Source organism: Gopherus flavomarginatus, chromosome 10 (assembly GCF_025201925.1).
Source record: "Gopherus flavomarginatus isolate rGopFla2 chromosome 10, rGopFla2.mat.asm, whole genome shotgun sequence".
In the NCBI taxonomy this organism is placed as follows: Eukaryota; Metazoa; Chordata; order Testudines; family Testudinidae; genus Gopherus; species Gopherus flavomarginatus.
Window position 1 is genome coordinate 80630085 of NC_066626.1, and position 22137 is coordinate 80652221.

The 22137-nt window shown below is 63.9% G+C and overlaps 1 protein-coding gene across 3 annotated transcripts; it reads left to right on the forward strand.

Moving 5' to 3' along the window:
* Positions 1-4128: 4128 nt before the first annotated feature.
* On the forward strand, positions 4129-21019 carry PRKAG3 (protein kinase AMP-activated non-catalytic subunit gamma 3). Of its 3 annotated transcripts, none has more exons than XM_050917105.1 (13): positions 4149-4180; positions 8471-8510; positions 9269-9798; positions 10005-10086; positions 10703-10761; positions 11352-11397; positions 13221-13275; positions 13848-13974; positions 15560-15725; positions 16072-16109; positions 16344-16490; positions 18953-19138; positions 20951-21019. In XM_050917105.1, the coding sequence occupies exons 3-12, from the start codon at positions 9298-9300 to the stop codon at positions 19067-19069; spliced, it is 1338 nt and encodes a 445-aa protein (XP_050773062.1). In that variant the 5' UTR covers positions 4149-4180; positions 8471-8510; positions 9269-9297; the 3' UTR covers positions 19070-19138; positions 20951-21019. The 3 variants fall into 3 exon arrangements, with proteins under 3 accessions (XP_050773064.1, XP_050773062.1, XP_050773063.1); XM_050917106.1 differs by having other exon boundaries at positions 20896-20967; XM_050917107.1 differs by lacking the exon at positions 9269-9798 and having other exon boundaries at positions 4129-4180.
* Positions 21020-22137: the final 1118 nt, after the last annotated feature.

Below are 22137 nucleotides of genomic sequence, written 5' to 3' on the forward strand. Positions count from 1 at the left end.
AGAGCCCGAGAGAGCGAGAGGACCATGAGAGAGAGCAAGAGCCCGAGGAAAAGCTGCATGAGAAGCAGCACCAGCGTGGACTGGTGATGGTGGAGCAGAGAGACATAGGGGGCTGCCCAGGGGTCAGTGGGGAAACAAGCCTGCAGGGGCGAGACCCTGGGACAGAGAGAACTGTGGTGGTGCAGCCCCAGATGCTGAGGGACTGTGGAACCTGGGTAAAGTTCCCTGGGGTGAAGCCCCTCGCCCTGCCTATGGCCCAGATCCCTGTGCAGATCCAGGAGGGGTCGGGCTGGCTTGTCGTTGGGGTACTCCAGGATATCGGCTGGGAGGCCCTGTTGGGGGGTGACTGTCTCCCCCTGGGACAGGATCCAGGCCCTGCTCCTGTAACGGCCGAGGGTTTGAATTCAAATCCAGGGAACCAATTGGCTAGGATTGAAATGGTCAGTGAAAATGCAAATGACCTGGCTGGCAGGGGGGAGGGGCTGCAGGGCTCAGGATACCTGCCTACCTGTAACCAGCCCCCTGGGGCTGAGTGGGAGGGAGAGATGCTCCCCGCCCCCCTGCACACCGGAGAGGGGGCTCACGCTGGCTCTGATGCTGTGACCAGAGCAGAGAGCCCGCTGCCTGCCCCCACTGGGACAGCAAGGGCAGCGCTGAGCATGGGGGGAGCTGAGACCCCAGCTGAGTGGGGGGACACCCAGGCAGGGCAGGTCAGCTGCCAAACAGGTTTGCCTGGTCCAGACGTGCTGCTGGGAAGTAATTACACAGCAGGGACGGAGCTACCAGGGACAGGGCTCAGGGGGGCTGTGACCCCAGGCCCAGCCAGTGAGAGGGAGCAGGTCCCACTCCCTGCCCCAGCTGCTGAATCCCAGACCGAGCTGCAGAGGGATCCCTCCTTGGAGAAGCTGAGGGAACTTGCTGGCCACAGCGCTGCAAACCCCCTTGGGGAAGGCTGCAGGGACAGAGTCCTGTTGGAGAAGGGATTCCTGTACCGGAAATGGGCTCCCCAAGGGGAAGTAGAACTGGGGGAAATCGGAAGGCAGCTGGTGGTGCCCCAGGAATCCACAGGGTTCTTCCCTTTCGAGCTGCTGGATGGGAGGAGAGTGAGGGGACCCCTGGACCTGAAGAGGGAGGATTGGATGGAGAAGGGGGAAGACCCCCGGGGGGATCTCTTCCCTGAGGTGGGAGACAATCTCCCCATCAGGTGTTCCCCATTCAGAGTCACTGGGAAAGCAGCCCAGAACCTGGAGAGAGAGGTCAAGGACCTGCTGGCTTTAGATGGGATCCAGCCGTTTTACAGCCCATGGGCCTCACCCGTGGGGCTGATCCCCAAGGGAGACAGGATGATCTGGTTTTACGGGGGCTATCAAAAGCTTAAAGCCATCACAGTGTCTGGTGCCGACCCCATGCCTAGGCCTGGGGAGATTCTAAACAAGCAGAGGGTGATGGAGAACTTGGGCCTGGCAGACACTGATAACATGTGCATCCTTAGCCAGACCTGGGAGGAACAGGTGTCCCAGGTGAAGAGGGGGCTGGGCTGCCTCAAGAAGGTGGGACTGACGTTAAAAGCTGGAAAGTGCAAGGTGGGACGGCAGAGGTGTTGTGTCTGGGCCACAAAGTGGGAAGCGGCTGCCCAAGCCCAGAGCTGGCAAAGGCCAAGATGGGGGCTCTTAACCAAGACAGCCCGAATTGCAGCCCAGAGTGCTGGGAGAAGACCCCGTCCCAGTTTGAACCCCAGGGGTATTGGGGATAGCAAAAGGGTTCAAGCTGCATAAACCTTCCCACATGCGGCTTGCAAGTGCCATCAAGCACACCCGACCTAAGGGAGGGCGTGAGACTGGACTGTCCTGGTGTAACTCACATCAAGGAATGGGAGAGATGCTGGGGCATCCATGGGAACGTTGGTGGGTTCGAACTTCCCCAGGTCACTGGCTGAAGTGACCTCGCTCAGTTCGGTCTCGAAGGGGGGAGAGATGTGACGAACTGGGAATGTTCTTAATGTTTCTCTGAATACTGTGTTGGTGCCTCAGTGTCCCCATGGCAGTTCTTAAGTATCTGGCAGAGCAAAGGGCCAGTGCACCTAAATGCCTGACCCTCTGTCTCCTAGCAACTGATGGCCTGGGCCCCTCCTCTGCAAAGGTGCCAGCTGAAAGTGTTGGAGACAAAGGGATCAGGTGACCTCCTGGCCCGGGAAAGGGGCTGAGCAGAGAGGAGGGGCTGGGAGGGGTTGTTAGTCTGGAGCTGGCTGGGGTCAAGGGTGGAGGGCAGACCTGGGGGTCTGGCTCACTGCCCCCCAGAATGGACCCAGCCGAGGGGTCCGGTTCACTGTATCTACAAGCTCTGTTTTAGACCCTGTTCCTGTCATCGAATAAACCTCTGTGTTACTGGCTGGCTGAGAGTCACGTCTGACTGCAAAGTGGGGGTGCAGGACCCTGTGGCTTCCCCAGGACCCCGCTGGGGTGGACTCGCTGTGGGAAGCCCACGGAGGGGCAGAGGTGCTGAATGCTCCAAGGAGAGACCCAGGAGGTGAAGCTGTGTGAGCTTCTTGCCCTGAACAAGTCTGCTCCAAGGGAGAGGAGGCTCCCCAAAGTCCTGACTGGCTTGGTGGGGAGCAGTTCCAGAGCATTGCCCAGGGACTCCGTGACACCTTCCAACCCTGATATTCTATGAGTCTAAGTGAGGGGCTCCCTCCAGGGACTGCCGGGGCTGGCTCTGCCCCCTCAGTGCTCACCGGGCTCCCTGCAGGCTGGGGCTCTGCCCGGCCTCTCACAATGTCCAGCTCCAAATCGCCCGCCTGTGTCTGTGCCCTGGCTGAGCTCACTGCCCCTCGCTGACCAGCGCAAGAGCCTTCTCCAGCGCAGCCCCGGTGCTGCCCTGCCCACCTCCCTCTGCCCGGAGGCCGCCCGCTGCATTTCATCTCCCCGGCAGCCCCCTGCCGACTTCCCCTCACTGGCTCCCTCGGCCAGCTGGCCCGGCTGAGTCACTGATTAGACACCCTAAGCATGGCCCTGGGGGTGAATCAGGCACAAATCCTGCCTCCTTCCCCACCCCGGCCTCCCTTCTCCATCCTCAGACACCCCCCTCCATCTACCCCCCATCTGTGTGTCTGTCCCCAAACACCCCCCTCCACCCCCTATCCATCCGCCGTCCTATCTGTGTGTCCATCCACCCCCCCATCTGTCTGTGTCCGTCCTCAAACACCCCATTCATCCACCGCACATCTATGTGTCTGTCCCCAAACACTCCCCTTCATCCACTCCCCCAACTGTGTCTGTCCCCAAATACCCCCCTCCACTCCCCTATCCATCCGCCCTCCTATCTGTGTGTGTCCATCCATCCCCAAACACCCCCCATCCATCCACCCCCCCATCTGTCTGTGTCCGTCCTCAAGCACCCCATCCATCCACCCCACATCTATGTGTCTGTCCCCAAACACCCCCCCTCCATCCGCCCTCCCATCTGTCTGTCCTCAAACACTCCCATATCCATCCGCCCCTCCCCAACCTGTGTGTGTCAGTCCGTCTCCAACACCCTCTCTCCATCTGCCCCTCCCCAATCTGTGTCTGTCTGTCTGTCCCCAAACAACCCCCTCCCTCCATCCTCCCCCCGAATCTGCTGGGGGAAGGCCCTCAACACGAGGGCAGAGTGTGCGATGCACGAGGAGTTCACACACATTACCAGTGCCCGTCCCAGGGGAAGCGGAGAGTCGACAGGCTGCGGTGCCCGTGCAGGACCAGCTGTGCTGCTGGGCCCCTGGGAGAGCCCATCTGGACCCCGGAGCCCGGCCCCTGGCAAGCTCAAATTCTGCCCTTTGCCCCTGTCTGTCTGTCTGCCTGCAGTTCCCGGGCTAGGCCCCATCCTGGGGGGATGGGGGGGGCAGGTCTCTAGCTCAGGGGTCTGTTTCGTTGGGCTCCCCACAGCCCGGGCAGTGTCCGTGGGGCCGTCTGTTGAGCAGCGCTGCCCCGACAGGTGTCGGTACCCTGGTCGTCGCCCTGCAGGCCCTTCCAACCGGCTCCAGCGCGTCTCCGCTGAGTGCCTGGCAGGCCTCCCCGTCCCAGCTGTGCGGGTGCCAGGGCTGACACTCAATCTGCCGGGGCTGGGGAGCGAGCGGCAGGCCCAGAATAGCAGCGCTGGCGCGGGGACTGGCATGGAGCAGCTCACGGCCCCGGCTGTGCAGCAGGTAGGGGAGGAAACCAGGGGGTGGCCGCGGAGGGGCCTTGGAGAGGGGATTGCCTTGGGCCCCTTCTGCAGCCGTGCCAGCCCGCAGAGCGAGCCGGGGGGACTTCCTGTCCCAAACTGTCCCCACTGACTTCTGGCTTCCTTTCAGCCCTGCAAACCAGCGTTCACCTCCACCCCCGAGCCCCCTCGAGCCCTTGCAGCCACCCCCTGATCCTCCCCACCCCCCTTCCCTACCCGTCACCCCCAGCTGCTGCCCCCTGCCGGCCCTGCCCTGCGGCGGTGCCCAGCCGGTTCCCCGGGGCAGGCGCTCCAGGCTGCCAGCTGCGATTCCCGTCTCGGCTGAGTTTACTCTGCCTTTGGCACTGGTTTGGCACAAAAGCGCAGCCAGCGGGAACCTGACCCCCGGTGGTGCCCGGCGGCTCTGGCATGGTAGGGTGCCCCGCAGCGCCAGGCTGAGCATGCTGGGTTTGGTTGTCGGGCTGATTGTGAGCACTGGGCTTGGGTTGCCTGGGGCAGCCTGGATCACTGCTGAGAGTGAGGGGCGCATGGTGGTTTGTTATCGCAGGTGGCTAGAAAGAGCTGGGTGGCGCACGCTGGTTTGTTATCGTAGGGTTGCTTGCTGGCAGGAGCTGGATTTGGGTTGGATACTGAGCCATGTCTGTTATTGTAGGGTTACTTGTAAGCACTGGTCTTTACACACTGTCAGTCTGGGGTTGCTGTTGCTGCTGGGCTGTGCACCCGCGTTATTAGGGTGGGGATCTTTGCAGGGCCACTCGTGCTTGGGGGTTGTTATTGTAGGGTTGCTCAGGAGTGTCTGGTTCCTGGCCATTGCTTTTCCTTTTTTTTTTTTTTTTGAAATGGAGAAAATCAGAGGGTTAAAGCCTTCGATTTGGGGAGAACCAGCTGGGTTCTTGGGGTCCTGCTGGGGGGCAGTGGTTCTGGGGGAAGGGATGGTGGTTCGGTGCCCGGCGCTAAGCACCGTGGGGCAGCCTGGCCCTGCCTGGGGGCACGGAGAAGTCCACGTGCTGGTTTCCCCAAGGGTTGGTTCTGGATTCTCCAGTCTGAGCTGGGGGAACGTGGGCGTTGGGCACCACTGCCCATCCCTGAACCAGCTACCAGCTGGAGCCAGGTGCATGGTCCAGTCCCAGCTACTCAGCACAATGGGGAAGGCAGCGGGAGGCAGGGGTCTAGCCTGGGCTCACCCTGGCCCCATTTCATCGGGAGGACACAAGACGGGAGCTGGTGCATTCCCTCCCTAGCTCGAAAGGGAACCCAGGTGTCCTGGCTCCCACCCTCCCTCACCTCAAGCTGGGAAGGGAACCCAGGTATCCTGGCTCCCAGCCCCCCACTCCCAGCTGGGAAGGGAACCCAGGTGTCCTGGCTCCCAGCCCCCCACTCCCAGCTGGGAAGGGAACCTAGGTGTCCTGGTTCCCAGCCCCCCACTCTCTGAGCTGGGAAGGGAACCCAGGTGTCCTGGCTCCCAGCCCCCCACTCCCAGCTGGAAAGGAAATCCAGGTGTCCTGGCTCCCAGCCCCGCACTCTCCAAGCTGGGAAGGGAACCCGGGCGTCCTGGCTCCCAGCCCCGCACTCTCCAAGCTGGGAAGGGAACCCGGGCGTCCTGGCTCCCAGCCCCGCACTCTCCAAGCTGGGAAGGGAACCCGGGCGTCCTGGCTCCCAGCCCCGCACTCTCCAAGCTGGGAAGGGAACCCGGGCGTCCTGGCTCCCAGCCCCGCACTCTCCAAGCTGGGAAGGGAACCCGGGCGTCCTGGCTCCCAGCCCCGCACTCTCCAAGCTGGGAAGGGAACCCGGGCGTCCTGGCTCCCAGCCCCGCACTCTCCAAGCTGGGAAGGGAACCCGGGCGTCCTGGCTCCCAGCCCCGCACTCTCCAAGCTGGGAAGGGAACCCGGGCGTCCTGGCTCCCAGCCCCCCACTCCCAGCTGGGAAGGGAACCCGGGCGTCCTGGCTCCCAGCCCCCCACTCCCAGCTGGGAAGGGAACCCGGGCGTCCTGGCTCCCAGCCCCCCACTCCCAGCTGGGAAGGGAACCCGGGCGTCCAGGCTCCCAGCCCCCCACTCCCAGCTGGGAAGGGAACCCGGGCGTCCAGGCTCCCAGCCTCCCACTCCCAGCTGGGAAGGGAACCCGGGCGTCCAGGCTCCCAGCCCCCCACTCCCAGCTGGGAAGGGAACCCGGGCGTCCTGGCTCCCAGCCCCCCACTCCCAGCTGGGAAGGGAACCCGGGCGTCCTGGCTCCCAGCCCCCCACTCCCAGCTGGGAAGGGAACCCGGGCGTCCTGGCTCCCAGCCCCCCACTCCCAGCTGGGAAGGGAACCCGGGCGTCCAGGCTCCCAGCCCCCCACTCCCAGCTGGGAAGGGAACCCGGGCGTCCTGGCTCCCAGCCCCCCACTCCCAGCTGGGAAGGGAACCCGGGCGTCCTGGCTCCCAGCCCCCCACTCCCAGCTGGGAAGGGAACCCGGGCGTCCAGGCTCCCAGCCCCCCACTCCCAGCTGGGAAGGGAACCCGGGCGTCCTGGCTCCCAGCCCCCCACTCCCAGCTGGGAAGGGAACCCGGGCGTCCTGGCTCCCAGCCCCCACTCCCAGCTGGGAAGGGAACCCGGGCGTCCTGGCTCCCAGCCCCCCACTCCCAGCTGGGAAGGGAACCCGGGCGTCCTGGCTCCCAGCCCCCCACTCCCAGCTGGGAAGGGAACCCGGGCGTCCTGGCTCCCAGCCCCCCACTCCCAGCTGGGAAGGGAACCCGGGCGTCCTGGCTCCCAGCCCGGTGCCCTAGCCACAAGCCCAGCCTTGAGGGACTTGCTCTGGGGCACCGCGGAGCCCTGACCTCAAGGTGGCTCAAGTGTCTTCTGCCTGGAGCCCCGAGCACCCGTTTGGGTGGCAATGGGGGGCCGGGGGGCCTCCTGGGGCAATCGGCCAGCGGGTGCCCCAGCCATGGTGCTCTCAGAACGGGGAGGATGGGCTGCCTCTGCCTCCCGTGCTGGGCAGGAGCAGCCAAGAGACCTCGCTGTGCCCGGAGCCCAGCCAGCAGCCTCCCTCTGCCCTGGGGGGCAGCTCAGCCCCCAGGCCTCTCCAGCGTGCGTGTGTTTGGGTTAGTGTGTGTGCCTGGGGGTGTGTGTGTCTGGGGGTGTGTGTGTCTGGGGGGTGTCTGTGTGTGTGTGTGTGTCTCTAGGGGTGTGTGTGTGTGTGTGTGTGTCTCAAGGGGGTGTCTATGTCTGGGGGGGTGTCTGTCTATGGGGGGATACCTGGGAGTGCCTGTGTGTGTGTGTATCTCTGTGACATGTCTTCGGGGGTGTCGCTAGGGAGGTGTCTTTGTGTGGGGGTGTCTCTGTGATGTGTCTGGGGGGTGTCTATGGGGGTGTGAGTGTCTCTGGGGGGATGTCTGTGGGGTGTCTCTGGGGGTGTGTCTGTGGCGTGTCTGTGTGTGTGTGTGTGTGTGTGGGTATCTCTGTGACATGTTTTGGGGGGTGTCGCTAGGGGGGTGTCTTTGTGTGGGGGTGTCTCTGTGATGTGTCTGGGGGGTGTCTATGGGGGTGTGAGTGTCTCTGTGGGGTGTCTCTGGGGGTGTGTCTGTGGCGTGTCTGTGTGTGTGTCTGTGTGTGTGCGCCTGGGGATGTCTATGCCTGGGGGGTGTCTCCTGGGGGGTGTCTGTGGGGATGTGAGTGTCTCTGGGTGTGTATGTGGGGGGGGATGTCTATGCCTGGGGGTGTCTCCTGGGGGGTGTCTGTGATTCCCCCCCACTCCGGGGCTCAGTTTCCAGGGGCTGGGGAAGGTGCCATGAACCTGCCCCAGTGCTGTTCACACCTGCCCTGGGGGGCCCCCTTGTGCCCTCCAGTGTCTCTACAGCGGCTCCCCGGGGCCAGGCCCATTTGGGGTCAGATGAGGCGACTGCAGGTTTGGGGCTGGACGTGGCCCCTTGGGCAGTGCCAGGGGCCAGGCCCCCATCCCTCCCAATGGGGGGCTCCTGGTGGGGGGCTCGGCCCCTCTGGGAACCGCTGGTCCGGCCACTGAGCTGCTCAGACCCCAACTCCACCAGTTCCCATCCTCCACTGCCCCAGTGCTGCCCCCCTCAGCAAACGGGGCCTGTGGTGGGGTGGGGGGGCCACTCTGCTTGGCCTGCTGCCCTGTGGGCTTGGCACATGCCATGCCCCGATGCCCTGGTGATGGGCATGAGAGCCTGATGGCAGGGCTGCGCCGGCAGGGCCCGTGGGCACCTGGCTCCTGGAGACACATGGGCTGGCTCTTCTTCCTGCTCCCGTCCCACCGGTTTCTCTCTCTCCCCCCAGGTACGGCCACCGGCCACACGTCTCTGCTCAGAGGAGACAGGTGGGTAGGGGGCCGGCGGGGGGGGCACTGCCCGGCTGAGCAGCTTCACTCATCTGTGCAGCGAATGCATCGCTCCTCAGCCCCACAAGCTCTGCTGCTGCCCCTCACTCCCGACATGCAGCCCCTGCTAGCCCAGCCCTCGGGTCCCCCCTCCAGCTCTGCCGGTGCCCCTCACTCCCAACCCGCAGCCCCTGCTAGCCCAGCCCTGGGGTCCCCCCACACCCCAGTACTGCTCTGCTGATGCCCCTCCCTCCTGACCTGCAGCCCCTCCCCCCAGTACTGGTTAGACAGCTAATTAAAGGCACCAGGGCGGCTGCACCCGCTCGGCCTGACGCTGCCCCGAGCCCAGGTGCATCTCCCACCGATTCCCTTATGCCTGCAAGGACGGTGTGACCCTCACCTCACCCCTTCCTTTCCGGGGGGGCCCGACCCTTCCTGACTCAGCTGGAGAGTCAGTGTCCACCCTGGGCCCCAGATACATCCCTGGGGTGTCTTGGTTGCAAACAGGGCTGATACGCACCTGAAACTGGGCCGTGCCCCGAACTCGGGGCTGGGGCCTGGCACGTACAGCCCATGGCCCGGCCGGCTGTGGGCGTTTGGGGCAGGAATGGCTGGGGCAAAGCGAGGTGCCAGCTTCTCAATGGGGGAAGGGCCGTGGGGGCCCCTGGTGCCATGTCTGCCTATCACCCCGCCCCAGGCCTGGGGGGATGGAGTCCCAGCGTGTGACCTCGCCCCACTAGGTTCCTGCCTAAATCCAGATCTCAGGGGAGCAGGCGCTGATGCCAGGATGATGGGCTCCAGTACCAAGGATGCAGGTTCCAACGCCAGGGTGATGGGCTCCAGCGATGGCTCCGGTACCAAGGCTGCAGGCACTGATGCCGGGGTGATGGGCTCCAGTGATGGCTCTGGTACCAAGGCTTCAGGCTCCGATGCCAGGGTGATGGGCTCCAGTGATGGCCCTGGTACCAAGGCTGCAGGCTCCGATGCCAGGGTGATGGGCTCCAGTGATGGCTCCGGTACCAAGGCTGCAGGCTCTGATGCCCGGGTGATGGGCTCCAGCGTGAGCACCAAGGCCAGGCAGGCTGGCTGCGACACTGGCACTGATGCGGAGGCCATGAGGTCAGACACCAGGAGCCTCCTTTTGCCCGCCGCGATCTTGGCGCTGTGCCCAGAAGCCGCGTTCCAGGGCCCCGAGGCTGAGCCCTACATGCTTTTCCTGAGGAATCACCCCTGCTACGCCGCTGTCCCCACCAGCTCCAAGCTGCTGGTGTTCGACACCACGCTGCAGGTGAGCCCCGAGGGGCTGGGTCATGGGGCTGGCCTGGGTGTTGGGGGCTGGGGGCAGGCGGGGTGAGGGGCCCTGGGCTGCAGCTGGGCCGATCCCTCCCTCCATCCCAAGCAGCCCTGGAGCCCCGTGAGGCAGGGTGGGGGGCGAATGAGAACTGCCCCGTCGTTCCCCCCGGTGGTCTCACAGCCCCTCTGCTTGGCTTGCAGATGAAGAAGGCCTTCCTGGCGCTGGTGGCCAATGGGGTGCGGGCTGCCCCCCTCTGGGACAGCAAGCAGCAGTGCTTTGTGGGTGAGTGTCGCGGGGGGCAGCGAGGCCGTGCCAGGCAGCCTCAGCTAGTCGCGATGGCACAGAACGGGGGGGCTGAATCATGGGCCGTGCGCTGGGATGCCCAAGCCCTGCTGGATCCGCAGGGATCTCAGCGACACCCACCCACACGATGCCCAGCATGATGCAGATGCCCCCCCAGTGCCCAGCATGGCACAGAACCCATCCTGCTCCAGGACACTGTTAGCACCAGCCTGGGTTTACTCCTGGCCCAGTTCCACCACCCCTCTCTGCTTGGCCTGGCGCCCATGGAGCCAGCAGCGCTGTGACCGCCGGCAAGTGACCCGCTGAGTTTGTTCACGCCTTGTAGGCTGGCACCCAGGTGGCCCCTGTTTCTGGCTCAGTGGAGAGGCCAAGCCGTGAATGGGCCATGGGGCCCAGCTGCCTCTTCCTGTGGGAGTGGTTGGGGGCGCCGTGCCATGGGGCGCTGCGTGGGGAGCTGAGGGTGCCATTGCCCAGCCGGAGCGCGCCCTGGGGGCAGATGGCTTTGCCCAGCAGGGCTGTGAAGCCAGCAGCTGGGGAATGGCCCTGGTGCCCCCAGCCAGCTGCCCGCACTGATCCTGCCTGTCTCTCCCGCCAGGGATGCTGACCATCACGGACTTCATCAACATCCTGCACCGCTACTACCGGTCCCCGCTGGTGAGCTGGCCAGGCCCTGCCCTCCGGGGGCGGCTCCCCCCCAGATCAGACTCCCCCAGCAGGCAGGGAGGGGGCTCAGGAGCCGCTTGTGGGGCGGGAAGAGGGACAGGCAGGACGCTACACCGCTGGGCACGTGCTGGGGCCATTGAGCTCCTGGTGTGGGGAGCAGGGGGCAGCCGGGAGGAGACCCCGTCAGCAGCTGGCCCCGTGTTAGTGCGAGAGGCAGAGCGTGGCCCCTGGGCAGAGCCGGTCGGCTGGGGCCATGTCCGTCCTGGTGCCAGCCACAGGAGAAGACAGGACGCTGGGCTAGATGGGCCCGTGGGCAGAACCGCTCTGGCAGCCCCTGGGTACGTCCTGCCTCTGGGATCTGCCTCCCTGGCGTGGTGTGTGGCGCCGGCAGAGCCGATGGGGCCCGAAGGGCCATCTGACACGAAGGGGGGCTGCGTTGCCTCCCTGCTGAAGTCCCCCTTGGGATCTGCGCAGCCAATGGCAGCCCCTGACCAGAGGCAGCTCCCCAGCAGCCCCCCAACAGGTCCCCCTTTGCCACCTGTCCCGGGCACCCTGCCTCACCTCCTTTCCCTGCCCTGCAGGTGCAGATCTACGAGCTGGAGGAGCATAAGATCGAGACCTGGCGAGGTAGGTTGTGGGGGGGCAGGGAAGGTGGGAGAAGGTGCAGGGGTCTGGGGGTGGGTGCCGGAGGAGGGAGCAGGGCGGATTTGACCTGGGAATGTTGCAGGGGAGTTACACTGGGGATGAGAAGGAAGCTACGAGCTGTAAACTGAGCCGGGGCGGGGGGGAAAGTGACACCTTCTGCCCGGGAGACTGAACACAGGAGAGGAGGAGCAGAGGGAGGGGGGAGAAAGCGGCAGGAGGAATTTTTAGGTTCAGTTTGGGGCTGGGGGGTGCAAAGCAGGGAACTCCAGGCTGGGGTCTAAGCTCCCTGAACCCCCAGAAGGACTTGATTGAGGGGTTCTGGTTGTACCTACACGCTCGGCTTGGGACTGTTCCTGTCGGCTAATAAACCTTCTGTGTGACTGGCTGGCTGAGAGTCCCGGGGAATCCCAGGAAGAGGGGTGCAGGGCCCTGACTCCCCCCCACTCTGTGACAGGGGTGTATGGGGGGGTGGAGGGGGCGCTGGGCTGGCAGGAGTTACTGACCCTCCCCATGTCTGATTTCCGCCCCGGGCCCTGATCCCTCGCGGGGGGCTGCTCTGGGCACGAAACAGCTGATCGGGAGGGGCGGGGAGCAAGGGGGAGGCGCTGATGGGGCTGCCGGTGGGAGGGAGACGCTGGGAGCCGGGGGGCAGGGAGCGGATGGGGGGGCTGACATGTTAGTGTGACTCTTTGGCAACGTTCATTGGGAAATTCTGGCTCCTTTTCTGGCTCAGGTTGGCCGCCCCAGCCTAAGTTCTTGAAGTCTAGGGCTGCACCCCTGCACCCTCAGCCCCCCCGATCACCCCCTCTTCCCGCTCCCCCTCAGCCCCCCAGATCACCCCCTCATCCCCTGCACCCTCAGCCCCCCAGATCACCCCCTCTTCCCCTGCCCCCTCAGCCCCCAGATCACCCCCTCTTCCCTTGCCTCCTCAGCCCCCCAGATCATCCCCTCTTCCCCTGCCCCCTCAACACCCCCAGCTTATCCCGTTTCCCCTGCACCCTCAGCCCCCCAGATCCCTTCTTCCCCTGCCCTTCGACACCCCCAGATCACCCCCTCTTCTCCGCCCCCTCAGCCACCCAGATCACCCCCTCTTCCCCTACCCTCTCAGTCCCCCAGATCACCCCCCTCTTCCCTTGCCTCGTCAGCCCCCCAGATCATCCCCCTCTTCCCCTGCCCCCTCAACACCCCCAGCTTATCCCCTGTTTCTCCTGCCCCCTGAACACCCCCAGCTCACTCCCTCTTCTCCCTGCCTCCTCAGCCCCCCAGATCATCCCCTCTCCCCTCCCCCCTCGACCCTCCCAGATCATCCCCTCTTCCCCCACCCCCTCAGCCCTCCAGATCACCCCCTCTTCCCTCCCCCAGCTCACCCCCTCTTCCCTCCCCTCTTGACTCTCCAGATCACCCCCTCTACCCCCGCCCCCTCTGTCCCCCAGCTCACCCCCTCTTCCCTCCCCCCTTGATCCCCCAGCTAACCCCCTCTTCCCCACCTCCTTGATCCCCCAGATCACCCCCTCTTCCCCCTGCCCCTCGACACCCCCATCTCACCCCCTCTTCTCCCTGCCCCTCAGCCCCCCAGATCACCCCCTCTTCCCCCACCTCCTAAGCCCCGCAGATCACCCCCTCTTCCCTCCCCCAGCTCACTCCTTCTTCCCTCCCCTCTTGACCATCCAGATCACCCCCTCTTCCCCCTGCCCCCTCAACCTCCCCAGCTCACCTCCTCTTCCCCCACCCCCTCTGCCCCCCAGCTCATCCCCTCTTCCCTCCCCCTTTGACCCCCCAGATTATCCCCTCTGCTCCCTTTCCAGAGGTTTATCTACAAGGCTCCCTGAAGCCGCTGGTCTCCATCTCCCCCGATGACAGGTAAATCCACCCCCAGCCACATGGGGGGAGCACCGATGGGGAGTGCCAGTCTCTGAGCCGGCTGCCCCCACTGCAGCCCCACTGGCCACCCCAAGTGGAGCCTGCGAGGGCCTGGCTGCTGCAAACCCTAGATCCAGGCTAGTCTGTGTGGGAGCCGGGTGGGGGGCTGGGGCAGGACCGACATGGAGTCTGCCCCACAGGGGAGCCAAGGGGTGGGGCTGTGGGGGGGCAGTGAGGAGAGCTGCGGGGGGCGGATGGGAGATGAGGGAATGAGGCCAAGAAACAACCCAGGCGTCCGGGCCCCCAGGCCGCTGCGCTCACCTTGGTCTGCAAGGGCTGAGCCGGGCAGCCGAGCCCAGGCATGATGGGGGGCAGGGACAGGCCCAGAACACCCCAATTGGCAGAACATAGCACCGGGCTAGCTCAGGGGGTGAGCAAGAGACTGGGGCGAGGGGGCTGGGGGGGGCAGCGGACCCCTGGAGCCCCCCTTCCCTGATATTACTCCAGAGGCCCCTGAACTTCCTGCCCAAGGCTCTCCAGTCCCCCCCAGTCGCTGCCTCGGTCTCCCCCAGCCTCTTCGATGCCGTCTACCAGCTGATCAAGAACCGGATCCACCGGCTGCCGGTGATCGAGCCCGTATCCGGGAACGTCCTGCACATCCTGACACATAAGCGCATCCTCAAGTTCCTCCACCTCTTCGTGAGTGGGGGGGGCAGCTGGGGGGCATCAGTGCCCCCCAGGCATTGCTGAGCCAGCCCCACCCGTGAGGGGGGGTGGCACCCCTGTGTGGGCAGCGACCTTGCAGGGCCTGCAGTGCCCAGGGGCTGGTGCGGGGGGGGGGTGAGGCCTGTCCGTGCGGGAGACGGAGGGGTGGCCTTGGGGTCTCCCCAAGGGGAGAGTTGCTGTGTGCAGGCAGACAGGGCCGTGGGTCGGTCTGGGCGCAGTGCAGTGTCGAGAGGTGTCTGCATTTGGGGAGGGGGTGGCTGGAGGTGTACAGGTGGGGGAGGGTACTCGTGCAGTAGGTGCAAACGGGCACATCTCTGCAGCCCCCCACGTGCTACACGCAGGCTTTTGTTGTGCGTGTGAAGAGTTGCACGCGTGCAGCATGAGTGCATGGGGTTTGTGCATGCGAGGTGTGTGTGTGTGTGTGTGTGTGTGTATGAGCTGTGCGTGCAGTGTGTGTGTGGGGGGGTGCACGTGCGGGCTGTGCGTGCAGTGTATGTGTGGGGGGGTGGCATATGTGCGTGTACACAGTGTGTCCAGAAAAGTGGGTATTCACCCGTGAAAGCTCATGCTCCAAAACGTCTGTTAGTCTATAAGGTGCCACAGGATTCTTTGCTGCTTTTACACAGTGTGTGTGGGGGGGTGGGGGGTGGGTGGATGGATGTGTGTGCATGCAGTGTGTGTGGCGTATGTGCATGTACACTGTGTGTGTGTGTGTGTCTGGAATGTATGTGCGAGATGTGCGTGCATGCAGTGTGTGTATATGTGTGTGTATGTGCAGGTTGTGCATGCATGCAGTGTGTGCGTGTGTGGTGTACGTGTGTGCACACAGTGTGTGTGTCTGGGGTGCATGTGCAGGATGTATGTGCATGCAGTGTGTGTCTGTGTGGTGTATGTGTGTGCACACAGTGTGTGTGTGTGTGTGCGTGTCTGGGGTGTATGTGCAAGTTGTGCGTGCATGCAGTGTGTGTGTGTGCTGTGTATGTGCATGTACACAGTGTGTGTGTGTGAGGTGTATGTGCGGGATGTGCGTGCATGCAGTGTGTGTGTGGTGTATGTGCGTGTACACAGTGTGTCTGGGTGTGTGTGTGTGTGTGTCTGGGTGTATATGCAGGTTGTGCATGCATGCAGCGTGTGTGTGTGTGCTGTGTATGTGCATGTACACTGTGTGTGTGTGAGGTGTATGTGCGGGATGTGCGTGCATGTAGTGTGTGTGTACGTGCAGGTTGTGTGTGCACGCAGTGTGTGCGTGTGTGGTGTATATGCGTGCACACAGTGTGTGTGGGTGGGGGGGGTGTATGTGCGGGATGTGCGTGCACACAGTGTGTCTGTGGGGCGTGTGTACCTAGCACATGCTGATGCGTTTGCTCGCTGCAATGTGCCATGGCTGGGGGGCTCTGCCTTGGCCTGCCGCGAGGGAGCCTGGGCCCAGCAGTGGGGGCTGGGGGGCGTCACACTGCCCAGTGGGAGCCCCGTCCCTGCCGGCCTAGCCCCCTCCGGCAGCCGAGCCCTCGGCGTGTGCCCGGAGCTGCCCCCAATCGCTGCCTGTCTCCCGCCGCAGGGGGCCATGCTGCCCAGGCCGCGGTTCCTGCAGAGAACCATCCAGGAGCTGGGCGTGGGCACCTTCCGGGACGTGGCCAAGGTGCTGGAGACGGCGCCCCTCTACATGGCCCTGGAGACCTTCGTCGACCGCCGGGTGTCGGCGCTGCCCGTCACAAACGAAGCTGGTACGGGCAGAGACTCCAGGGCACGCCAGGCAGCCCGTCTCCCTGACCTCTCTGGTCCCGGGCCGCCCCCAGGGTCGCCCCTCGGGGCTCCTCATGCTGTCCTCCTTGGGTCCCCCAACTCACAGCCATCCTGAGCACCCGCTATCCCGTCCCCACCTCCCGCTGGGCCGTGCCCACCCCGCACCGGCACCGCCCTTGTCTTCCCCTGACCCACGGCTCACTCCTCGGATCCCCCTTCACACCCCACTGTCCCCACCACGCCTTGGCTGCCCATCTGACCCCCGTGCCCCCCACCGCCCTGCTCCGCCCCGCCAGTGACCCCGGCTCTCTCGCTCTCTCCTTCCAGGGGAGGTCGTGGGCCTGTACTCCAGGTTCGACGTGATCGTGAGTATCAGCACTGGGGCCGGATCGCTGGGTCGTAACCCCCCGCCCCCCGAGTGCCGGGCAGGGATCCTTTCCCCACCACCACAGTGCAGCCCCCTGCTTAGGGGGGCAGTGAAAGCTCGGGCTGTGGGGTGGCAGGGACAGTGGGGCTGATCCCCCATCTCACACAAGGGGGCTGGCATCTCCGGAGCTGTGCCCGGGCCCTGACCGCACCCGTCTGTCCCCTGCCCCCAGCACCTGGCTGCCCAGAAAACCTACAACAACCTGGACTTGAGTGTGGGGGAGGCACTGAGGCGGCGAACGCTCTGCCTGGAGGGGGTGCTCACCTGCCACCCCCACGAGACCATGAGTGACGTCATCGACCGCATCGTACAGGAGCAGGTAGGGCTGGGGGGCCCTGCTCCCCACCTCGGATCCTGCTCCCGGCTCCGGGGCCAGGGCTGGGGGGGCCCTGCTCCCCACCTCGGATCCTGCTACCGGCCTCTGGGGCCAGGGCAGGGGGGGCCCTGCCCCCTGCCTTGGATCCTGCTCCCGGCCTCTGGGGCCAGGGCTGGGGGGGCCCCCTGGACCCAGGTCCCAGCTGAGTGTCCACCTGTCCCCCTGCTCAGCTTCATGTGTCCCTTCCCACAGACTCCAGCACTGCCCCTGGCCCCCTGGCAGCTCCTTGGGGGGCTCACCCCCTTTGTGACCCCTGGCAGTGGTCTGTCCCCTCCCACGGGATCTCGCTGACCCCAACCCACTGCCATATAGCCCCAGTGACCCAGCCCCCACTGACTGACCCCAATCCCCTCACACCCCCTCTGATCGAGTCCCCACTGACTGACCCCAATCCCCCCATATACTCCCTCTGACCCAGTTCCCCACTGACTGACCCCGATCCCCCTGCATAACCCTTCTGACCCAGCCCCCACTGACTGACTCTGATCCCCCCATGTACCCCCTTTGACCAAGCCCCCACTGACTGACCCCCATCCGCCCACATATCCCCTCTGACCCAGCCTCTACTAATGGACCCCAATTCCCCCATGTATCCCTCTGACCTCGCCACCCCACTGACTGACCCCAATCCCCTCACACACCCCCTCTGACCCAGCCCCCACTGACTGACCCCCATCCGCCCACATATCCCCTCTGACCCAGCCTCTACTGATGGACCCCAATTCCCCCATGTATCCCTCTGACCTCGCCACCCCACTGACTGACCCCCATCCCCTCACACACCCCTTCTGACCCAGCTCCCCACTAACTCACTCCCATCCCCCCACGTATCCTGTCTGACCCAGCCCCCACTGACCCCAATCCCCCCACATACCCCCTCTGACCGAGCCCCCACTGACTGATTCCCATCCCCCCACGTATCCCCTCTGACCCAGCCCCCACTGATGGACCCCGATTCCCCCATGTATCCCCTCTGACCTAACCTCCACTGACTGACTCCGATCCCCCCATACACCCCCTCTGACCCAGCTCCCCACTGACTGACCCCAATCCCCCTACATATCCCTTCTGACCCAGCCCCCACTGGCGGATCCCGATTCCCCCACGTATCCTCTCTGACCCAGCCCCCACTGACTGACTCCAATCCCCCCACATACCCCCTTTGACCCAGCTCCCACTGACTGACCCCTATTCCCCTATGTATCCCTCTGACCTCACCCCCCCCACGGACTGACTCCGATCCCCTCATGTATCCCTCTGACTCAGCCCCCACTGACTGACCCCAATCCCCCTACATATCCCTTCTGACCCAGCCCCCACTGACTGACCCCAATCCCCCCACGTATCCTCTCTGACCCAGCCCCCACTGACTGACTCCCATTCCCCCATGCACCCCCTCTGACCCAGCCCCCACTGACTGACCCCAATTCCCCCATGTATCCCTCTGACTTTGCCCCCCACTGACAGACCTCGAACCCCCTACATATCCCTTCTGACCCAGCCCCCACTGACGGACCCCAATTCCCCCACGTATCCTCTCTGACCCAGCCCCCACTGACTGACCCCCATTCCTCCATGCACCCCCTCTGACCCAGCCTCCACTGACGGACCCCGATTCCCCCACATACCCCCTCTGACCCAGCTCCCCACTGACAGACTCTGATCCCCCCCATGCACCCACTCTGACCCAGCCCCCACTGACTGATTCCCATCCCCCCACGTATCCCCTCTGACCCAGCCCCCACTGATGGACCCCGATTCCCCCATGTATCCCTCTGACCTCGCTCCCTCACTGACTGACTCCGATCCCCCCCCACACCCCCTCTGACCCAGTCCCCACTGACAGACCCCGATTACCCCACATACCCCCTCTGACCCAGCTCCACACTGACTGACTCCGATCCCCCCCACGCACCCCCTCTGACCCAGCTCCCACTGACTGACCCCGATTCCCCTATGCATCCCTCTGACCTCGCCCCCCCACTGACTGATTCCGATCCCCCATGCACCCCCTCTGACCCAGCCCCCACTGACAGACCCCAATTCCCCCACGTATCCTCTCTGACCCAGCCCCCACTGACTGACCCTCATTCCCCCAAGCACCCCCTCTGACCCAGTCCCCACTGACGGACCCCGATTCCCCCACATACCCCCTCTGACCCAGCTACCCACTGACTGACTCCGATCCCCCCCATGCACCCCCTCTGACCCAGCTCCCACTGACTGACCCCGATTCCCCCATGCATCCCTCTGACCTTGGCCCCCCCACTGACTGACTCCAATCCCCCCACATACCCCCTCTGACCCAGCCCCCACTGGCTGACCCCCATCCGCCCACGATGCCCGCTCCGTGCCCACCTTGGCCCCGCGGGTGAGGCTGACAGCGGGTCTCGCTTGGGCGGCAGGTCCATCGCCTGGTTCTGGTGGACGAGAAGAACTTGCTGCGAGGGATCGTCTCCCTCTCCGACATCCTGCAGGCCCTGGTCCTCTCGCCCGCAGGTATCGATGCTCTTAACTCTTAAGCCCGTGACGCTCCATCCTTTCTCCATCCGTACCCGCCATTTCCTCCGCTTCGCTTCTCGCCGGCTCAGGTAGGCTCAGTCCTTGGCCTGCCCACTCCCTGCCGCTCGCTGCCGCCTCGCCACCCCCGCGGGTCGGGGGCACACTCCTGGGACCCCCGCTCAGCCTGCGCTGCAGGTCTGTATTGCTCTGCAGCAGCAGGGCCTGGCCTCACACGGTGCCACGTCCAGTCACCGGCGAGGGCTCCGTCCTGCCTCCCCTGGACTCGGAGCCCCTGTGCCAAGTGGGGGGCTGGCCCCCGCTCCGGCCGCATGAGCTAAGTGCAAATCACAGCCGCCGTTGCTGGGAGGAATGCCAAAATCAGCTCCCCCCACCTCCCTTTCATCCGTGACTTTCTCGCCTGCGTCCCTGCAAAGAGCCCGCTGGGGTGAGATGGGGGATCAGGGGGCGCAGGCGGCAGCTAACGGAGGGCTAGATCCAGAACCAGCTGGGTGGCACGGCTCCCGTTCTCCCAGCGGGCGCAACTCAGGGACCCTCTGGCACAGCAACTCACTGATTCCTGGAGCCCCCCCATGATCCGGCTCCTTGGACCCCATGGGGTGCTCGCCGTACCACGCCCCACGCAGGTCTCCTAGGGGGACCCATGGATGGGCTGGAGCTTCCCTCTGCAGGACTCGATGCCTGGTCCCTGGTCCCTCCCAGGCAGGGATGGGTCCTGATGACAGATCCCTCGGCCAGGGAGTGTGCCGGCTGCCCGTGGGACGGCGGCTGTGTGTGGTGCTGGGACCCCATTCGGCCCTAATGGGCTGGGGGTGATGGGATCTCAGGGCAGGGGAGCTGGGCAGCCCTGCGATCCTGTAACCCCAGATGGCACAGAGGTGGGGATCTCCCCTCCCTCCCATGGTCCCCTCTGGACGGCCACAGCTCCCAGTGCCAGCAGCACCCCCCAACCACTGCATCTCTCCCTCCTGGCATGGCTGGCCCACAACCCGTGGACCCCCAGGGCAGAGTGGGTGCAGAGAGCTGGGGAAGGGGAGCAGGCAGGATGCCCGGCTGTTGGGGGCATCAATGGGGCTTCCCGCTGGCATCCTGGGGCCCCCCCCAAAAGATGGGAGGGTTTGAAGGCAGGGTGGGACATTTGGCCTGGGCTGCTGCAGCACTCGGCTGGCGTGTGATGACATCTGTGTCCTGCAAGGTGGTGTGTGCCATGAGGCTGGCATGGTTGGGTCCCAGGCCACAGGGCCGATGGCCCCTCCCGGGGTGGGTTGGCCCCTTCCCCCGTTGGGTAGCTGCCTTGGTTTCACACCTGGCTGGGCACAGGTAGGGGTAGTGCCCCGGGGGCGGAACGTGTTTGCCGGCGGCTTTGCAGAAGGCTGCTTGGGACAGCTTCCACGAGGCCTGGGGCCCAAGCCCCCCTCCCCCCCCGTGCCCCTGGGCATGGCGGGGCCTTTCCTCCAGCACGCTCCCACCTTGCTGTTTGCCACCTCCCCCTTCAGCCAGGCACCTCAGTTCTGGGGCCAGACCGGGGATCAGGGGCTGTGGATGGAAAAATGGGCAGGGTACTGGCCCAGGCAGGTGGGGGAGGGATGGCTTGGGGGCACTGGGTGTGGGGCCTGCCCCCCCGGAAGGCCCCGGTCCTAACCTGGCTGTGGGTGGCCTGTATCCAGCTGGGAGTTGGTCCCAGCTGCTGGCTCTTTGCTGGCCCTGTGTGACGGTGCTTCCCGTGGGAGCCAGCTGAGGTCACTCAGTCAGGGTGAACTGCAAACCAAACGGGGCAAACAAACCCCAAACGCTGGTGGATCTTCCAATACTTCGATTTACCAACCAGCACAGAACAGCTTCTCTAGCACCTCACTGGTTACTCAGAAGTTCGAACACCGCAGTTCCCTTCCAGTGCCCGACCTCCGGCCAGACACACACGGCAGATGTGATGATGATTCCTGAAAATCTTACTTCATCATATAAAAGAAAAGGTTCTTCCAATCCCAAAGGATCAACCACATACCCAGGTCCAATGATAACTTAGATCTTACCCAAAATACACGCTATAGTCAATTCTTATTAACTAAACTAAAATTTATTTAAAAAGAAAAGAGTGTTGGTTAAAAGATCAATATGCAGACAGACGTGAATTCAATTCCTGAGGTTCAGATACATAGCAGAGATGATCTTGTAGTTGCCAAAAGTCCTTTTAGAAATAGTTCAGAGGTTACAGTCCAATGTCCATATTCAGGGTGGCTCCAGTCAGTGACTGGGGATCTCAATTCTTGTGGCTTAAGGTTTCCCCCTCTGGAAACCCAAAGCAGATCTGAGATGAAGCAGGATCGTGTCCCAGGGTTTTTATACATTTTCAGCAGCCTTTTGGCCTGAGAAAATAATAGGCTTAACTCTCCTTCTCCCAACCATCCTGGCAATTAGCACTGAGTAATTTATCCATTAAACAGTTCAGATTCAGGTCACCACAACCTTCAAAGAGACACAGAGACAATAATACTATTTCCCTCAAACATCTTCCTAAATGTTAATATTCCCTTTTTGATCTTTGACTCAAAACTCTGGTGATAGACAAGACTTGTTTGCGACCATCCCAAGATCTGAGCAAACATCTACCCTTCTACCTCTTAACAATGTGGCTGCATTTCCCAGCTCTGTTCATTTACAGATCTTCCTAGCCAGTCCTTAAGGTTCACCCCCGGGTCAGGTCAGCCTGGGGGGTAATTAGCTCTTTCTGGCCCTGTCACCTTGCAAGGAGATATTAGATCAGACTCATAACGTCACACCCTGGGCTTGGGTAAGTGGTGGGCTCCCACTGCTGGGTTTGGAGCTGTAGCCAAGGGGACAGGCTGGTTCCTGGCTTCCCTGGCAGGCGTCTTTAGGCCCGTGACTCCTGCTCTCTGCAGCAAAGTGGGGCTGGGCTGAGCTCTGCTGTCTGCCCGCTGAGGCGTTTGCCCAGCCAGCTGGTGTTTCTAGGGAGCACCCCAGGGAGGATGGGTCTGTGCCCGCGGGTGCGAGCTGCTGTGTCCGTGTGTATCCCTGAGCCATGGCGTCTTTGCACTGTTGGCCACGGGCC

Coding starts and splice junctions, on each gene's coding strand:
- PRKAG3 (XM_050917105.1), top strand. CDS start 9,298: ATGATGGGCTCCAGTACCAAGGATGCAGGTTCCAACGCCAGGGTGATG. Junction 10,087..10,702: donor CAAGCAGCAGTGCTTTGTGG/GTGAGTGTCGCG, acceptor CTCTCCCGCCAG/GGATGCTGACCATCACGGAC. Junction 11,398..13,220: donor TAAGATCGAGACCTGGCGAG/GTAGGTTGTGGG, acceptor CTCCCTTTCCAG/AGGTTTATCTACAAGGCTCC.